At 41.1% G+C, this 15,043-nt stretch overlaps 1 protein-coding gene across 2 annotated transcripts; it reads left to right on the forward strand.

The window, feature by feature from the left end:
- Window positions 1–3,260: 3,260 nt before the first annotated feature.
- LOC124040039 (phosphatidylcholine:ceramide cholinephosphotransferase 1-like) lies at window positions 3,261–14,432 on the forward strand. Of its 2 annotated transcripts, none has more exons than XM_046356753.1 (6): window positions 3,261–3,467; window positions 4,075–4,909; window positions 6,863–6,980; window positions 12,788–12,941; window positions 13,128–13,294; window positions 13,425–14,432. In XM_046356753.1, the coding sequence occupies exons 2-6, from the start codon at window positions 4,299–4,301 to the stop codon at window positions 13,602–13,604; spliced, it is 1,230 nt and encodes a 409-aa protein (XP_046212709.1). In that variant the 5' UTR covers window positions 3,261–3,467; window positions 4,075–4,298; the 3' UTR covers window positions 13,605–14,432. The 2 variants fall into 2 exon arrangements, with proteins under 2 accessions (XP_046212709.1, XP_046212710.1); XM_046356754.1 differs by having other exon boundaries at window positions 4,291–4,909.
- The last annotated feature ends 611 nt before the right edge of the window (window positions 14,433–15,043 follow it).

The raw sequence follows: 15,043 nt of genomic DNA on the forward strand, positions 1-15,043 counted from the left end.
AGAGTGCAGAAATTATGGATACTCCCCTTTTTTCAATTTTCGCCTAAAATGACATACCCAAATCTAACTGCCTATAGCTCCGGCCCTGAAGCAAGGATTTGCATATTCTTGGTACCATCAAAGGAAACACTTTGACGTTTGTGGAAATGTGAAAGGAATGTAGGATAATATAACACATTAGATCTGATAAAAGATAGTACAAAGAACAAACCAACTTTTTTATATACCATCTTTGAAATGCAAGGGAAATGCCATAATGTATTATTCCAGCCCAGGTCCATTTAGATTTAGTGTATGTGCAAAGTTTTAGACTGATCCAATGAACCATTGAATTTCTGTTCAAAATGTTGTATCAAGACTCCCAAAATGTGCCTAATTTGTTTATTAATAACTTTTCATGTTCAAAACTGTACACTCTCCTCAACAATAGCATGGTATTCTTTCACTGTAATAGCTACTGTAAATTGGACAGTGCTGTTAGATTAATAAGAATTTAAGCTTTCTGCCAATATCAGATATGTCTATGTCCTGGGAAATGTTCTTGTTACTTACAACCTCAGGCTAATGCGATTAGCATATGTTAGCTCAACGTCCTGCAGGGGACCCACCGATCCTGTAGAAGTTAAAGAAAAGGAAATCTATTGTTTGCCTTTTAATTTTAATTTTATTTTTACAAATACTTAAAAGGTATCCAGATTATATCAAGCGTTCTATAACAATGCTCAACTCAGTGATGCCTTATGGTAGAAGCTTTAAAATGCCCGCGAAAGACGTGACTCCGATGCATATGGGGATATATTGATTCCTCTCTATGTCAAATTGAAGCTAAACTGCAGCCTATAATATTCGAGGAGATTAAAAAAAGGGAAGCACTTCTGTTGGGTTATACAACGGAGTAAGCAGTTGAAGCTTACAGTTTTCTGTGTCAGTAGAGCCTCTGTCTGGGTGGAAAGGTAACCTTTGAAAGTGCCATGCTTAGATTCATAAGGATGTCTAAGATGTAATTATTTTTGTCTCACCTAGGGCGGCAGAACGTCCAGGGCATTGGGGATTTTTTCAATGTAATCAGATTTAAAATATTAGGCTATGTTATTGACATTGAACTGCTTTTATATAGCCTACTAACCAGATGTATAAAAAAAATGTGTTTAATTTGTAGCATAGGCCTATTAATTGTGCTGTTATGATTAAAAAGGTGAATTAGAGGAGGCAGTTAGGAAAAATTAATCCTTTGTGAATCTTCCTCTGGAATATCGCACATGCTTGGATAATAATGTCAAAACCATAATCTCTAGTAATACCCATCCGAATAAGGCTATAACATGGAAAATAATAGGCTTATCAGCGTAGAGTGCACTGCGTCATCCCATGGGATTCGTCAAGGCTGCACACAGCAGAAATATCACTGAAATATTATAGTTACTACACATCACCTTCTATATTCAAACAAAATAGGCATTTTATAGGCAAATGAGCAGCATTATGCTCATGTCAGTCCTCTAGAATGCAAATGTAGTCTTCCAATAATGGGTAGGCCGTCACTGTAAAATAAGTATTTGTTCTTAACTGACTTGCCTAGTTAAATACATCAAATATAATGTTTAATGAGGTGTGTATGTGTGTGCGCATCCGTTTTGGGAGTCGAGCAAGAGTCTGAGTAGACTCCTTTCGATTCCAATCACAGGAGTCAGAGTCGACTCGCCACTAAGTCGTGCACCACTAACCCTAACCACAAGAGAGCTGCTCACATTTGAAATACCATGGTTTCCTGTGGTAACGCGCTTGAGTCTCCTTCGTAGAAACGAAGACTGTTCTCAGGGAACGCCTGGTTGTAGCTAGATATGCTCGACTCGCGTTACATTTACATTTACATTTAAGTCATTTAGCAGACGCTCTTATCCAGAGCGACTTACAAATTGGTGCATTCACCTTATGACATCCAGTGGAACAGCCACTTTACAATAGTGCATCTACATATTTTAAGGGGGGAGGGGGGTTAGAAGGATTACTTTATCCTATCCTAGGTATTCCTTAAAGAGGTGGGGTTTCAGGTGTCTCCGGAAGGTGGTGATTGACTCCGCTGTCCTGGCGTCGTGAGGGAGTTTGTTCCACCATTGGGGAGCCAGAGCAGCGAACAGTTTTGACTGGGCTGAGCGGGAACTGTACTTCCTCAGTGGTAGGGAGGCGAGCAGGCCAGAGGTGGATGAACGCAGTGCCCTTATTTGGGTGTAGGGCCTGATCAGAGCCTGGAGGTACTGAGGTGCCGTTCCCCTCACAGCTCCGTAGGCAAGCACCATGGTCTTGTAGCGGATGCGAGCTTCAACTGGAAGCCAGTGGAGAGAGCGGAGGAGCGGGGTGACGTGAGAGAACTTGGGAAGGTTGAACACTAGACGGGCTGCGGCGTTCTGGATGAGTTGTAGGGGTTTAATGGCACAGGCAGGGAGCCCAGCCAACAGCGAGTTGCAGTAATCCAGACGGGAGATGACAAGTGCCTGGATTAGGACCTGCGCCGCTTCCTGTGTGAGGCAGGGTCGTACTCTGCGGATGTTGTAGAGCATGAACCTACAGGAACGGGCCACCGCCTTGATGTTAGTTGAGAACGACAGGGTGTTGTCCAGGATCACGCCAAGGTTCTTAGCGCTCTGGGAGGAGGACACAATGGAGTTGTCAACCGTGATGGCGAGATCATGGAACGGGCAGTCCTTCCCCGGGAGGAAGAGCAGCTCCGTCTTGCCGAAGTTCAGCTTGAGGTGGTGATCCGTCATCCACACTGATATGTCTGCCAGACATGCAGAGATGCGATTCGCCACCTGGTCATCAGAAGGGGGAAAGGAGAAGATTAATTGTGTGTCGTCTGCATAGCAATGATAGGAGAGACCATGTGAGGTTATGACAGAGCCAAGTGACTTGGTGTATAGCGAGAATATCGCGTCGGGGACAATTTTAGTTTACCCTAAACCTAACCTTAATCTAATTAGGCAAGTCAGTTAAAAACTAATTATTATATCATTAACGGCCAAACCCTAACCCGGATGGCGCTGGGCCAATTGTGCGCCCCTCACCGGACTCTCAATCAGGTTCTGTAGTGATGCCTCTAGCACTGGGATGCAGTGCCTTAGACCGCTGCGCCACTCGGGAGTCCCCTCTTAGGTTGGGGACGTCCCAAGGATTCCGGGTAGCAGTAACTAGAATTACGTCAAAAGACGCACTTATTTTATCTGAAGAAGTGGCGCCGATGGGCGATGGTTCCCTTTGCTAATGTAAAGCACATGAGGTGAAAGAGAGAGCCACATCCTGTAAGCATACCCTCCCGTGTTCTTCGAATGTCTTGCATGGAAGTTACCTCTCCCACGCATAACACAAAGTTGCCTCAATTTGCATGTTTGTTCATTTCTTACGAGGAATAGTGTAGCGTAAATATTTTCGTGTCGGGGATCATTCGGCAAAATAGACACAGTAGCAACAAGGTAACATGTTTTTTGTTTAAAATTATTCCACAGAACGTGAAACATTTTAAAACTATTTGACTCTCATAATGGAATTTGCTTTCTCTGCTGTACTGTATTGATACCAGAACAATATCAGACATGGTTGAAGTAGTTAGTCGTTGACTCGGTGTGTTTATGAAATAACTGTTGTACGTAGCTGTGGGCTACTTCCTCACCTGAATGCCCTTTAACGGGTATTTTAACGGATACTTATGGCTTTGTCTTCCCACATAGAAGTCTCATGCCCTCCTGAACGAGAGCGCGTGCATAAGTGTCAACATTCTGTGGTCCTGTTTGTGTGCATACATTTCGAAATATGTTGAATGGGTGACGAATTTTAGTCCGCTCATTATGAATATTTTACTTTTACCATTATAATTTTTTTTAAATGTAAGAATATTATAATACTATACATTTTGTATAGTTACAATTATTTTATTCTTTGAGTCATCACACTATTTAATAGATTGCATACAGTCTAGGATATACGTGATTTGGTTGAGGGGAACATAAAGCCTAATATGTCAAAGTGATGCAAATTTATTTTGAATATTTATTCAATTATTATTTTTTTCTCCCATTTTAGTACAAAACGTCACTGCATCGAACAGCTGAAAATACAATCCCACCTTGGTGGGTTAACCTCTAGATAAACCTGACTAGATACTCCATTTTTCGGCAGCACCCAATGTGTTTACCACATGATGTGTGACTTCAGGAGGGCTCAGGATTTGTTAGTCGTGAACACCTCTGGACTCTCCCTCCATTGTTTCTCCTTCTGTTTGCAATGTGTACGCCACAGGGTCTGACATGAAGAAAGTGGTCCATTGGTCAACGAAGGACGTGCTCCTGTGGCTGACTGATGTGGGAATGCAGGAATACTCAGAGGCCTTACGTCACCTGAACGGCAAGGGCCTCATGCAGCTCTCTAAAGCGGACTTCCAGACGGCTCCTCTGGCCCTTGTCACCTTGGACGGAGGCAGACAGCTCCTGGACAAGATGGAGAATCTCAGGATAGAGCACCACATTGAAACGCATAAAAACAGGCATGCCAACGGACACGCCATCTTGGCCGTCAACAGTGAGGTTAATGGGAACCAGCCCAAGAGGAATGGTGTGGTCAATGAGTTCCACAAGGAGCGGATCCAGATCCCCATGCCTGAGATCACCCGCTCTCCGTTTCCTGAGGAATGGGGGAAGACTGGCGTGGCTTTTGTCTACGCCACGATCTGCTTCATCTTCACCACCATTATGATCTCCGTGGTCCACGAACGTGTGCCTGCCAAGGAGGCCACTCCACCCCTACCAGACAAGTTCTTTGACTTTTTCGGGCGAGTAGACTGGGCTTTTTCTATATGCGAAATCAACGGCATGATACTGATCGTCCTGTGGCTTCTACAGTGGGCACTGTTAAAATATAGGTAAATGACCAAGATATGCTACAGTAATTCATAACGACTTGAATTAGAACATCCATAACTTATTGAATGATCCACTCCATGTTAAAGGATGTTCTGTAATGTTTAAGGCTGTGGCGGTCATTACGTTTTGCCCGGCGGATTATTGTCATGCAAATGACTGCCGGTCTCATAGTAATTACCTGTTAATTAACATCAACACGTTTAGCATCTCCAGGCATCCACGCATAGGCCTACAAGCCTCATACAAGCTTGCCTTTGGAACATCTAAATAAGTATAATACATCAATTTAATATACTCCATCACAATAAATCCATTATTTATTTTAGGCAGGTCTAAAGAAACATGATATGAAGATTTGTTTCTCTCCAGAAAAACAGAATATGAGATGGCCTACTCTGTTGTCTGGCTATGCGTCATGTCATAGGCTTTAAGCTAGTTCATTTAGCAGACAAGATATGCTCATAAGTCCCGTGCCATTATTTTACATGATGTGATTTTATAGTAAGGGGAATATATTTGAACTTAGCTGAATAAAATATAAATGATATTTCTCCCGTTCTGGATCGAGTGCGCATATGAAGTTCCTATGTTGAGCGTATAAGTGATCATTTGAAACAGGTCCTATATGCTTGATTTTGAGATATTTAGCAACTTGTGAATGAGACAAACCTCACAATGTCTTAGAAATCATACATATATGGGCTGCGTAATGTGACTTTAGGCTATTGATGATGTGAGAAAGTTGCAACAAAAGCTTGCCTCAGGCTGCACACGCTGTTCTCTCATCAAGTGATCATATTTTCACCCATCAGACTATTCTCAATTTAATCTTGTCTTTACTAATATGTCAAATTAGTTCAGGTCAGGGGAAATAAGACATAACATCTGTATGCACTCGAGTAGCGAATGGAGGCAGCTTTCCCGCAGTTCGTTTTTCAATCATGCCGGGTAGGCTACTCCGGTTTTATAGGGGAGCATGGAGAATGTGCTTAATATTAGCAGAAATATATATATATATACATATATAGCAGCAGCTGGGACCCTCCTCTTTTTAGTGGTAAAAACTAAACATTAACTTCAACTCTCTGTGCGCTCGAGAAATGAGATTGAAATGCATGGTGGTGAGATTCTGTAGCTAAAGGTAATGTCGGCAGCCTATTACTAGGCTATTCAAAATCAAATACAAATTCACTATAATTGTAGGCTAACTCTGTAAGCCGCCCTGCACGATCAATGAACCAACAGCATCGCCTAGGCCTATATGTTCTCTCCCAGACATATGGATATAATGTTTTGAGTGTAGCATAAGGTAACCAGTCCATCCAGTATGCAAAATAATACAGTCCACACTCAAAGACGAAGATTTTGGAGTATAGACTAGACCAATTATGTACCAAAGACATCTTAAGTATGCAGTAGGATATTAGGCTATGCATTGTATAACGGCACGATCATCATTTTAATTATTCCGGGTTTTTTCGGGCTTGGGCTCATATAGGCCTAAGCATATTCACAAGTTATACCTTCATAAGCATTCACCTTCGAATGCATTGTCAATTTAGTTGTGTTAGGCTTTAAAACAACATACACAACAACCATGTTTTCCACTCATTTCCAACCTGTTGTTGAACTTCTTCAAATTGATTAATCATAGTGAGGTGAGTTTTAAAATCACAATACTGTTTTGATTGTAAGTGTTTGATGCGATTTTTGATTTCAGAGTGGTTAGAGGGACAACAGAGCACTGAGTTACATTTGGGTAGTACCAACGCATGTCCAGAGAGCATAATAGGATGTTGCCATGACTCAACAGTCATGTGGAATTTTACTGCGGTCATGACTCTTGACTGCTGGTGTGGCGGTAATACGGTCACCGCAACAGCCCCTAGTAGTGTGCTGGTTAAACACTCCAGCAGGTCTTGATTCTTCATGTGCAACGTTCTCATCCTCAGGTCTATCGTTGGTCGGCGGTTCTTTTTCATCATTGGCACACTCTACCTCTACAGGTGTATCACCATGTACATCACCACACTCCCTGTGCCAGGGATGCATTTCACGTGCTCTCCTAAGGTACTTACCACCCCTCCCTGGGCTCAGAAACATATTTGTTGCATTTTTCCATTATGCAAAAACATAGCATACTAAGTTACATGACTGTGTCTTATGTCTTAGAGAGAGGAACTGCCTCATTTCTTTGACTTGCTCCTCAGGAAATGCTTGCAGAAGTGACAGAAGCCAAACGCGTGTTGTGTTGAGGATGTGGTTTGATGTGGGTGTTTCTTGGGTGTGTCCTTACCACCACCAAGACACACCCATATGTCAGAACCTTGCCCATATCCGTTTTCCCCCACTCAATCACAACAAACTAATCTCCTGCAGTTTGAGTTCAATAACTACAGGTAGATAGATGTATGGTGACTTGCTGAATTTATGTAGATGTTCTAAACTAAGTGTTTTGATAACTTTCAAATGTAGTAATACCGTAGAAGCAGTGTTTTTATAATATATCAATGTGCGCCTTTCATTGTCATTCCCAGCTGATACAGATACTGTGCCTATTGGCATTTTGTCTGGTGGTAATGGAGCTACCTTGGCAAACATGTCAGAGTGGTCATACCTTTCTGTGTGGTGTCCCGTATACAACAGGAGTTCCCTGATCCTGGTACAGAATACTCAAGGTTTTTCCTTCCCCATCTTGGTTGATCTCATCAATTCAATAATAAAAAGACAATACAAGTGAAAGTTGTCTAATAAAATGTTTATGCTGAGTGCCAGGGCTCTCCATTCAGAGACATCCGTATCAAGCCATTCTGTCAGTCTGGACTTGATCACATCATCTTGCAAGTCTCCATCTGCTGGCTCCATAGATGCATCTGTGAACACATACACACATAGTCACTGTTCTATAACCAACGGCAGTTAGGATAGGTGATATCTGACAAACAAACATATACTATGTTGAAATTTGAACAGGTCAGACTAAACCTACCTAATTCTGGCGCCCCATTAATGGGCATGACAGCGTAGATCAGCTCCTGGCCCATGACAGTATAGATCAGCTCCAGGCCCATGACAGCGTAGGTCAGCTCTTGGCAAACTGGATATCTCCGAAACAATTACAGCAGGCAATCCTTACAAACAATGTACTTCCTCATCTTATGAGGTGGTGTGGTAAATTGCATTTTGTTATAATAAAGGACAAAGCTTTTTGATAATCCAATTCACATCCAAATGTGATTAATAAATGATTAATACAAGTATCTGCTTGGCTGGGAAATTAATGTAAAACTTTTCACAGAACTCTCATTACCTTTGATGAAGCTGTCTGTGTCATCAAGGAAGTAACTCGGGTCAAGCTACAAAGTCATACAGGCTCCCTATTTCTAAAATGTTTCTTCTTAAAATGTGATAAACCCTAACCCTTAACCACACCGCTAATCTTATGCCTAACCTTAAATTAAGACCAAAAAGCACATTTTTGTTTAAATACATTTTTGACTTTTTAACTGTGGTAACTAATGGAAACCCTAATTTTATGCTTTACAGATGCATTAGACTGACTGTAGCTCCAGATTGGATTAGATTCAGGCTAGCAATGCCATTACAGTTCTTGATTCTAGTTCACTGTATTAGTCATACTCAGATATTTGTTGGCTACTACCATACCTGCAGCCATTATTTCATTTTGCCCTAGTTGGACTGGGGTGCTCAGGAGTATTTCTGTCTGTAATAAAGCCCTTTTGTAGGGAGAAACCTAATTCTAAAACCAAAGTCATTATATTCCAATATCTGGTTATACTCACCACCACTGGTCGTTATACACCGGAGCCCCATTCAGAGGGCGGATTTGATCATGCTGGGACCGTTCTATGGCCCATGATGTAGTGGCATAAAGTACTTGCGGTTGAAGTCAGAAATTTACATACACTTAGGTTGGAGTCATTAAAACTAGTTTTTCAACCGCTCCACACAAACTATAGTTTTGGCAAGTCGGTTAGGACATCTACTTTGTGCATGACACAAGTAATTTTTCCAAAAATGTTTACAGACAGATTATTTCACTTATAATTCACTGAATCACAATTCCAGTGGGTCAGAAGTTTACATACACTAAGTTGACTGTGCCTTTAAATAGCTTGGAAAATTCCAGAAAATTGTCATGGCTTTAGAAGCTTCTGATAGACTAATTGATATCATTTGAGTCAATTGGAGGTGTACCTGTGGATGTATTTCAAGGTCTCCCTTCAAACTCAATGCCTCTTTGCTTGACATCATGGGAAAATCTAAATAAATCAGCCAAGACCTCAGAAAAAAATTGTGTAGACCTCCACAAGTCTGGTTCATCCTTGGGAGCAATTCCCAAGTGCCTAAAGGTACCACGTTCATCTCTACAAACAATAGCACACAAGTATAAACACCATGTGACCACGCAGCCGTCATACCACGCGTTCTGTCTCCTAGAGATGAACTTACTTTGGTGCGAAAAGTGCAAATCAATCCCAGAACAACAGCAAAGGAGCTTGTGAAGATGCTGGAGGAAACAGGTACAAAAGTATCTCTATCCACAGTAAAACGAGTCCTTTATCGACATAACCTGAAAGGCCGCTCTGCAAGGAGGAAGCCACTGCTCCAAAACTGCCATAAAAAGACACACTACGGTTTGCAACTGCACATGGGGACAAAGATCGTACTTTTTGGAGAAATGTCCTCTGGTCTGATGAAACAAAAATAGAACTCTTTCAATATAATGACCATCGTTATGTTTGGAGGGAAAAGGGGGACGCTTGCAAGCCGAAGAACACCATCCCAAACGTGAAGCATGGGGGTGGCAGCATCATGTTGTGGGGGTGCTTTGCTGCAGGAGGAAGCACTTCACAAAATAGATGGAATCATGAGGGAGGAAAATTTTGTAGATATATTGAAACATCATATCAAAATCAGTCAGGAAGTTAAAGCTGGGTCGCAACTGAGTCTTCCAAATGGACAATGAGCCCAAGCATACTTCCAAAGTTGTGCCAAAATGGCTTAAGGACAACAATGTCAAGGTATTGGAGTGGCAATCACCAAGCCCTGACCTGGATCCTATAGAAAATGTGTGGGCAGAACTGAAAAAACATGTGTGAGCAAGGAGGCCTACAAACCTGACTCAGTTACACCAACTCTGTCCGGAGGAATGGGCCAAAATCCACCCAACTTATTGTGGGATGCTTTTGGAAGGCTACCCTAAATGTTTGACCCCAGTTAAAAAATGTAAAGGCAATGTAAAGGCAATGCTACCAAATACTAACTGAGTGTATGTAAAGCTGTATGTAAAGCTGAAATAAATCATTCTCTCTACTATTATTCTGACATTTCACATTCTTAAAATAAAGTGGTGATCCTAACCGACCTAAGACAGGGAATTTTTACTAGGATTAAATGTCAGGAATGGTGAAAAACTGAGTTTAAATATTTTTGGCTAAGGTCTATGTAAACTTCCGACTTTAACTGTAAGTAAAAAATACTTTAAAGTACTACTCAAGTAGTTTTTTTTCAGTCTCTGTACTTCACTTTGTTATTTATATTTTTGACTACTTTTACTTCACTCCATTCCTTAAGAAAATATTGTACTTTTTACTCTATACATTTTCCTCGACACCCAAAAGTACCTGTTACATTTTGAATGCTTAGCAGGACAGGAAAATAGTCAAAAACACGCACTTATCAACCGAACATCCTTGGTCATCCCTACTGCCTCTGATATGGCGGACTCACTAACCTCAAATGCTTTGTTTGTAAATGATGTCTGAGTGTTGGAGCGTGTCCCTGGCTTTCCTGTAAAAAAAAGAAAAGAAATGGTGCTTAATATAAGGAATTAGACATTATTTATACTTTTGATACTTAAGTATATTTTAAACCAAATACTTTTAGACTTTTATTTAAGTAGAATTTTACTGGTTGACTTTTACTTGAGTCATTTTCTATTTAGGTATCTTTACTTTTTCTCAAGTATGACAGTTGGGTACTTTTTCCACCTCTGCCATGACGTGAATGGTGGAAAAAGAGGTGAGGGGGGACGGCCCTTCTCAAATTGAACAGTAATCTGCGCCACTCGGTCATGTTGGCTGCATGGTGAATTGTTCAGAAACAAGTTTAGAGCAAAGTTATTGGTCATTCAAATCACCTCCGCAGAGGTGATTTAAAGGAGTTGAGAAAACAAGTGATGCTAGTTAAGATATAGTAGTGGATTCACCACAGCCTGTAGTAAAAGTTTGCTGCCAGTCAAAAGATGCTCTGTGTTAAAAGGGTGGACTTTACTTCTCAAAGAAGTCAAAGAAACTGGACATTATTGTAGCTCCAGCAGAATTTTTGGGGGGGACTCAAGGATTTTGCATCTGAAGACTTGCAAGCGGTACTGGCGCCGGAAGATGGCCTGCCCTCCCAGGCTCTTCTTGAGCCTGCGTAGGGACCAGATCTATTTAGATTTTTAACGGAACAGTTGTTTGGTTTATTTTTATTTTATTGGCTTGTACATCCCACACAGTAGGTGGCGGGATGCACACTAAATTGTGCGAATGCCAATATACCATAGAATCATTCTAAGTGACTACTGCTTGGAAAATATGTTTTTTTTCCAACTATAAAAAAGTGTGTTTTTTTGAAGGACAAGGATTGTCCTGACTTTCAATAATGCCTTAATGGCTTCACCTTGCTTTTCTGGTTGGCTGTCAAGTTTCACCATCCAATTATTTGAGATCAATAGGAGAGCAAGTTTCACCATGGCACGACTGTAGCGATATGTTGACACATGATAATTATTAGAATATGGCAAATATTAGTCAATTATTGCATTCTATCCATGCTGGCTTTCACATGCTATCTGAGACATGAACCAGATAGGTGGGATGGCATTAGGCTTCAGGCTGTCGCCCTTTTATTAGGCCTAATGCGCAATTTGCCTAAATGGGTAATGGAAACACTTCAACCACTTATTTTGTATTAGACACTGTAGGTTCGTTTGTTTGTTTCTTTTGTTACATCTAGCCATTTATATCGACAAAAGCTAGTTAAATGGAACGACAACAAATTCACTGGACAAGTTAATGGAAACGTAGCTAGTGTCGGTTAAAAAAGAACTGGATATGTTTTCACATTAAACGAAAACAGACGATGTATGCCTCTTTGGAGGGTTTATTTTTGTTAGTTTGGCAACGTTGGTCACATTTTAATGGATAGTAGACGGCATTTGTCGATATGACTGTAGACCCATTTCTTCAGCAGTTTCGCCTCAGCCATGCTGTAGTAAAAGCTGATCTACTGTATGCCCTCCCATTAAGACGTCAATATATCTGCAGCCAACGTTTGGAACGGTTTCGAGACTAACGGCTGGAATTTTTTGGGGGGACTGCACATGATGACTTTGCCTACTGTGGCTAACCTCAATGCTCCCGACCGTTAGCACGTCTGTTCAGTGATATCACGAAGCAGTGGTAAATCAGTGTTTTCCTCGTGAGAGTTCCCCCCCCTAAAGTTAGTGTGAGTCATAGTGTATAAGCCTAGTGAACATGGTAGGGGTGAGTCTAACTATAATTTCCTGTTAATCTAACTATAATTAGCGATATTGTTGAAACCGTTTGGCTAGGGGCCAGCGTCACTGACTGGAGTCCTTCTTTTAACTTAGTCTCATCATATATGATCAGCTTCTAATCGTCAGAACAGGTTTAACATAATTAGTTCAGTTCACACTCCTAAATAGTAGGCTAACACTTCCCCTTTGGCCCCTTACACAGATACAAATGTTACTGTATTGTTGTTGAGTAAGTCTAAGTTCATGTGCTTGTGCTTTTCTGGAGCACACTAACTTCACACACTTTTGTGATGTTTCCTTCCTGTTGTAGCTGTTTGGTGACTGGGCATCTCAAATGAGCCGAGTGATGAAGATGATTGCAGGAGGAGGCCTGACCATCACTGGCTCCCACCACATGTGTGGGGACTACCTTTACAGTGGCCACACAGTCATGCTGACACTCATCTATCTCTTCATTAAAGAGTGTAAGTAGGCTACACAAAACTACTGCATAGCCTCTCTTAGTAAAAACCTGTCTATATTGTTTATTTTGGAGCAACAGAGACACCTGGTGGTATATTGTAAGAATGATTCAATCTGATATCTGACTGTTGAAAAAACACATGTTTGATTGATCGCATGAAATAAAAGGTATTTTCTGTTTCTCACAGATTCCCCCAAAAAGTTATGGTGGTACCACTGGATCTGTTGGCTGCTCTGTGCTGTGGGACTCTTCTGCATTCTCCTGGCTCATGACCACTACTCTATAGACGTGGCGGTGGCTTACTTCATCACTACACGCCTATTCTGGTGGTACCACACCATGGCCAACCAGCAAGTAAGTCTATATTTGGTCACACTTACTAGTGGAATAACCAATGTGATTACCCTATAATGGACCAATGTTACTTGTATGTTGAACAATTATGGAATGGTGTTATTCATGAACATTTTTATTTGTTTCACAGAAGCTAAAGGAATCATCGCAGAGCAACTTTTTCTCAAGGGTGTGGTGGTACCGATTTTTCCAGTACCTTGAACAGAATGTCACAGGCATCGTCCCTCGGAACTACCAGATGCCGCTGTTATGGCGACCGGCCCAGTGGAGTCAAGTGAAGTACAGCCGCATCGACACTGCGTGCCCATGACAGGAGGACCTGACCCCCCCCCCCCCCCCCCAGAAGGACATGGCGTAGGACTTTTAACTACACTCCTGAAAGTGCCATATCTAATCACGAGAAGATGCTATATCAGTCAAGCTCCGTAGCTGTTCCATTTCCCTTTTCTCCTGTAACGCCCACTCCAGTCCAACTGGCTAGCACTGTGACCAACCATCGTTTCAGCCAAAACATTTCACAAGGGTTTCCAGTGAGTGGATCGCAAGCATTTTCATTGGCAGGTCCAGATCTAGTTCAGTTAACAATAGGACATGTAACTATGTTGGTCAACGCCAATATATATCTCTGTAATTGTTACAGATACTCTGTTGCTGAAATTGAACGAAACAAGCATGTTTGTCACGGCATTTGGGCTGACCCAAATATTTAGTCTTTCATGTTTTGGTTAAAAGACGTGCTGTAGCATTGAGAACTGACCAGTCATGAAGCATGAGGCGCTTTTTGTAGTGCAAATCATTTTCTAAGTATATGAACAACGTGGTCTCAGAGCATTTCATATTATTCTGTATGTAAATCCAAGACACTCCATTTCGTATGCTATTTTACATTTCATATGGTATGCATTCTTTTGTGGATGTTCGTCATCCATTTCGTATTATGTTATGAATTACAATTTGTATGATATGTTACAAATTGCAATTCGTACAATATCTTACGAATTTAAATTCGTATAATATGTTACGAATTTTCTAAATCTATGATATGTTACGAACTCCAATTAGTTGTGGATAACGTTAGCTAGGTGGCAAGGTTGCTAAAGCTACAGTTAGCTAGCTGGCTAACGTTAGCTAAGTTAGAGGTTACGGTTTGGGATAGGGTTAGGAGTTAGGTTAAAGGGTTAGGGGAAAGGTTAGCTAACATGCAAAGTAGCTAAAAAGTAGTAAGTACTTGCAAAGTTGCTAATTAACTAGAATGCTAAAGTTGTCCGTGATGAGACTAAATAAAACACGTAATGCTAGATGTTCAGCAACCACTAATTTCAGTGTCCCAGATTTACGTCTAGTCAATGAGACTAGTCTAATATAACAGATTTATTTTTCAAATTAATGCTGTAGATTGCTACATTTGGGAGACAAGAGAGTGAAAAGGAGATAAGAATGAGTAACAATGTTCCTCAGTGCCTTTCTTGTTATGATTGTATAGTAAGTGTAGCAGTGTCCTCACTAATGTGTTCATGTCGAATTGAATGACCGTTTTAAAGTTATACATCAGTATTTAGACTGGAACAGATAGGACGATGCTTGAGTGATCCTGACGCTGATCACCGATATAGCACACACACACTTGAACAATTATTTATTTTTTATTTTATTTCACCTTTATTTAACCAGGTAGGCAAGTTGAGAACAAGTTCTCATTTACAATTGCGACCTGGCCAAGATAAAGCAAAGCAGTTCGACACATACAAC

This window comes from Oncorhynchus gorbuscha, linkage group LG07 (assembly GCF_021184085.1).
Source record: "Oncorhynchus gorbuscha isolate QuinsamMale2020 ecotype Even-year linkage group LG07, OgorEven_v1.0, whole genome shotgun sequence".
Lineage (NCBI taxonomy): Eukaryota > Metazoa > Chordata > Actinopteri > Salmoniformes > Salmonidae > Oncorhynchus > Oncorhynchus gorbuscha.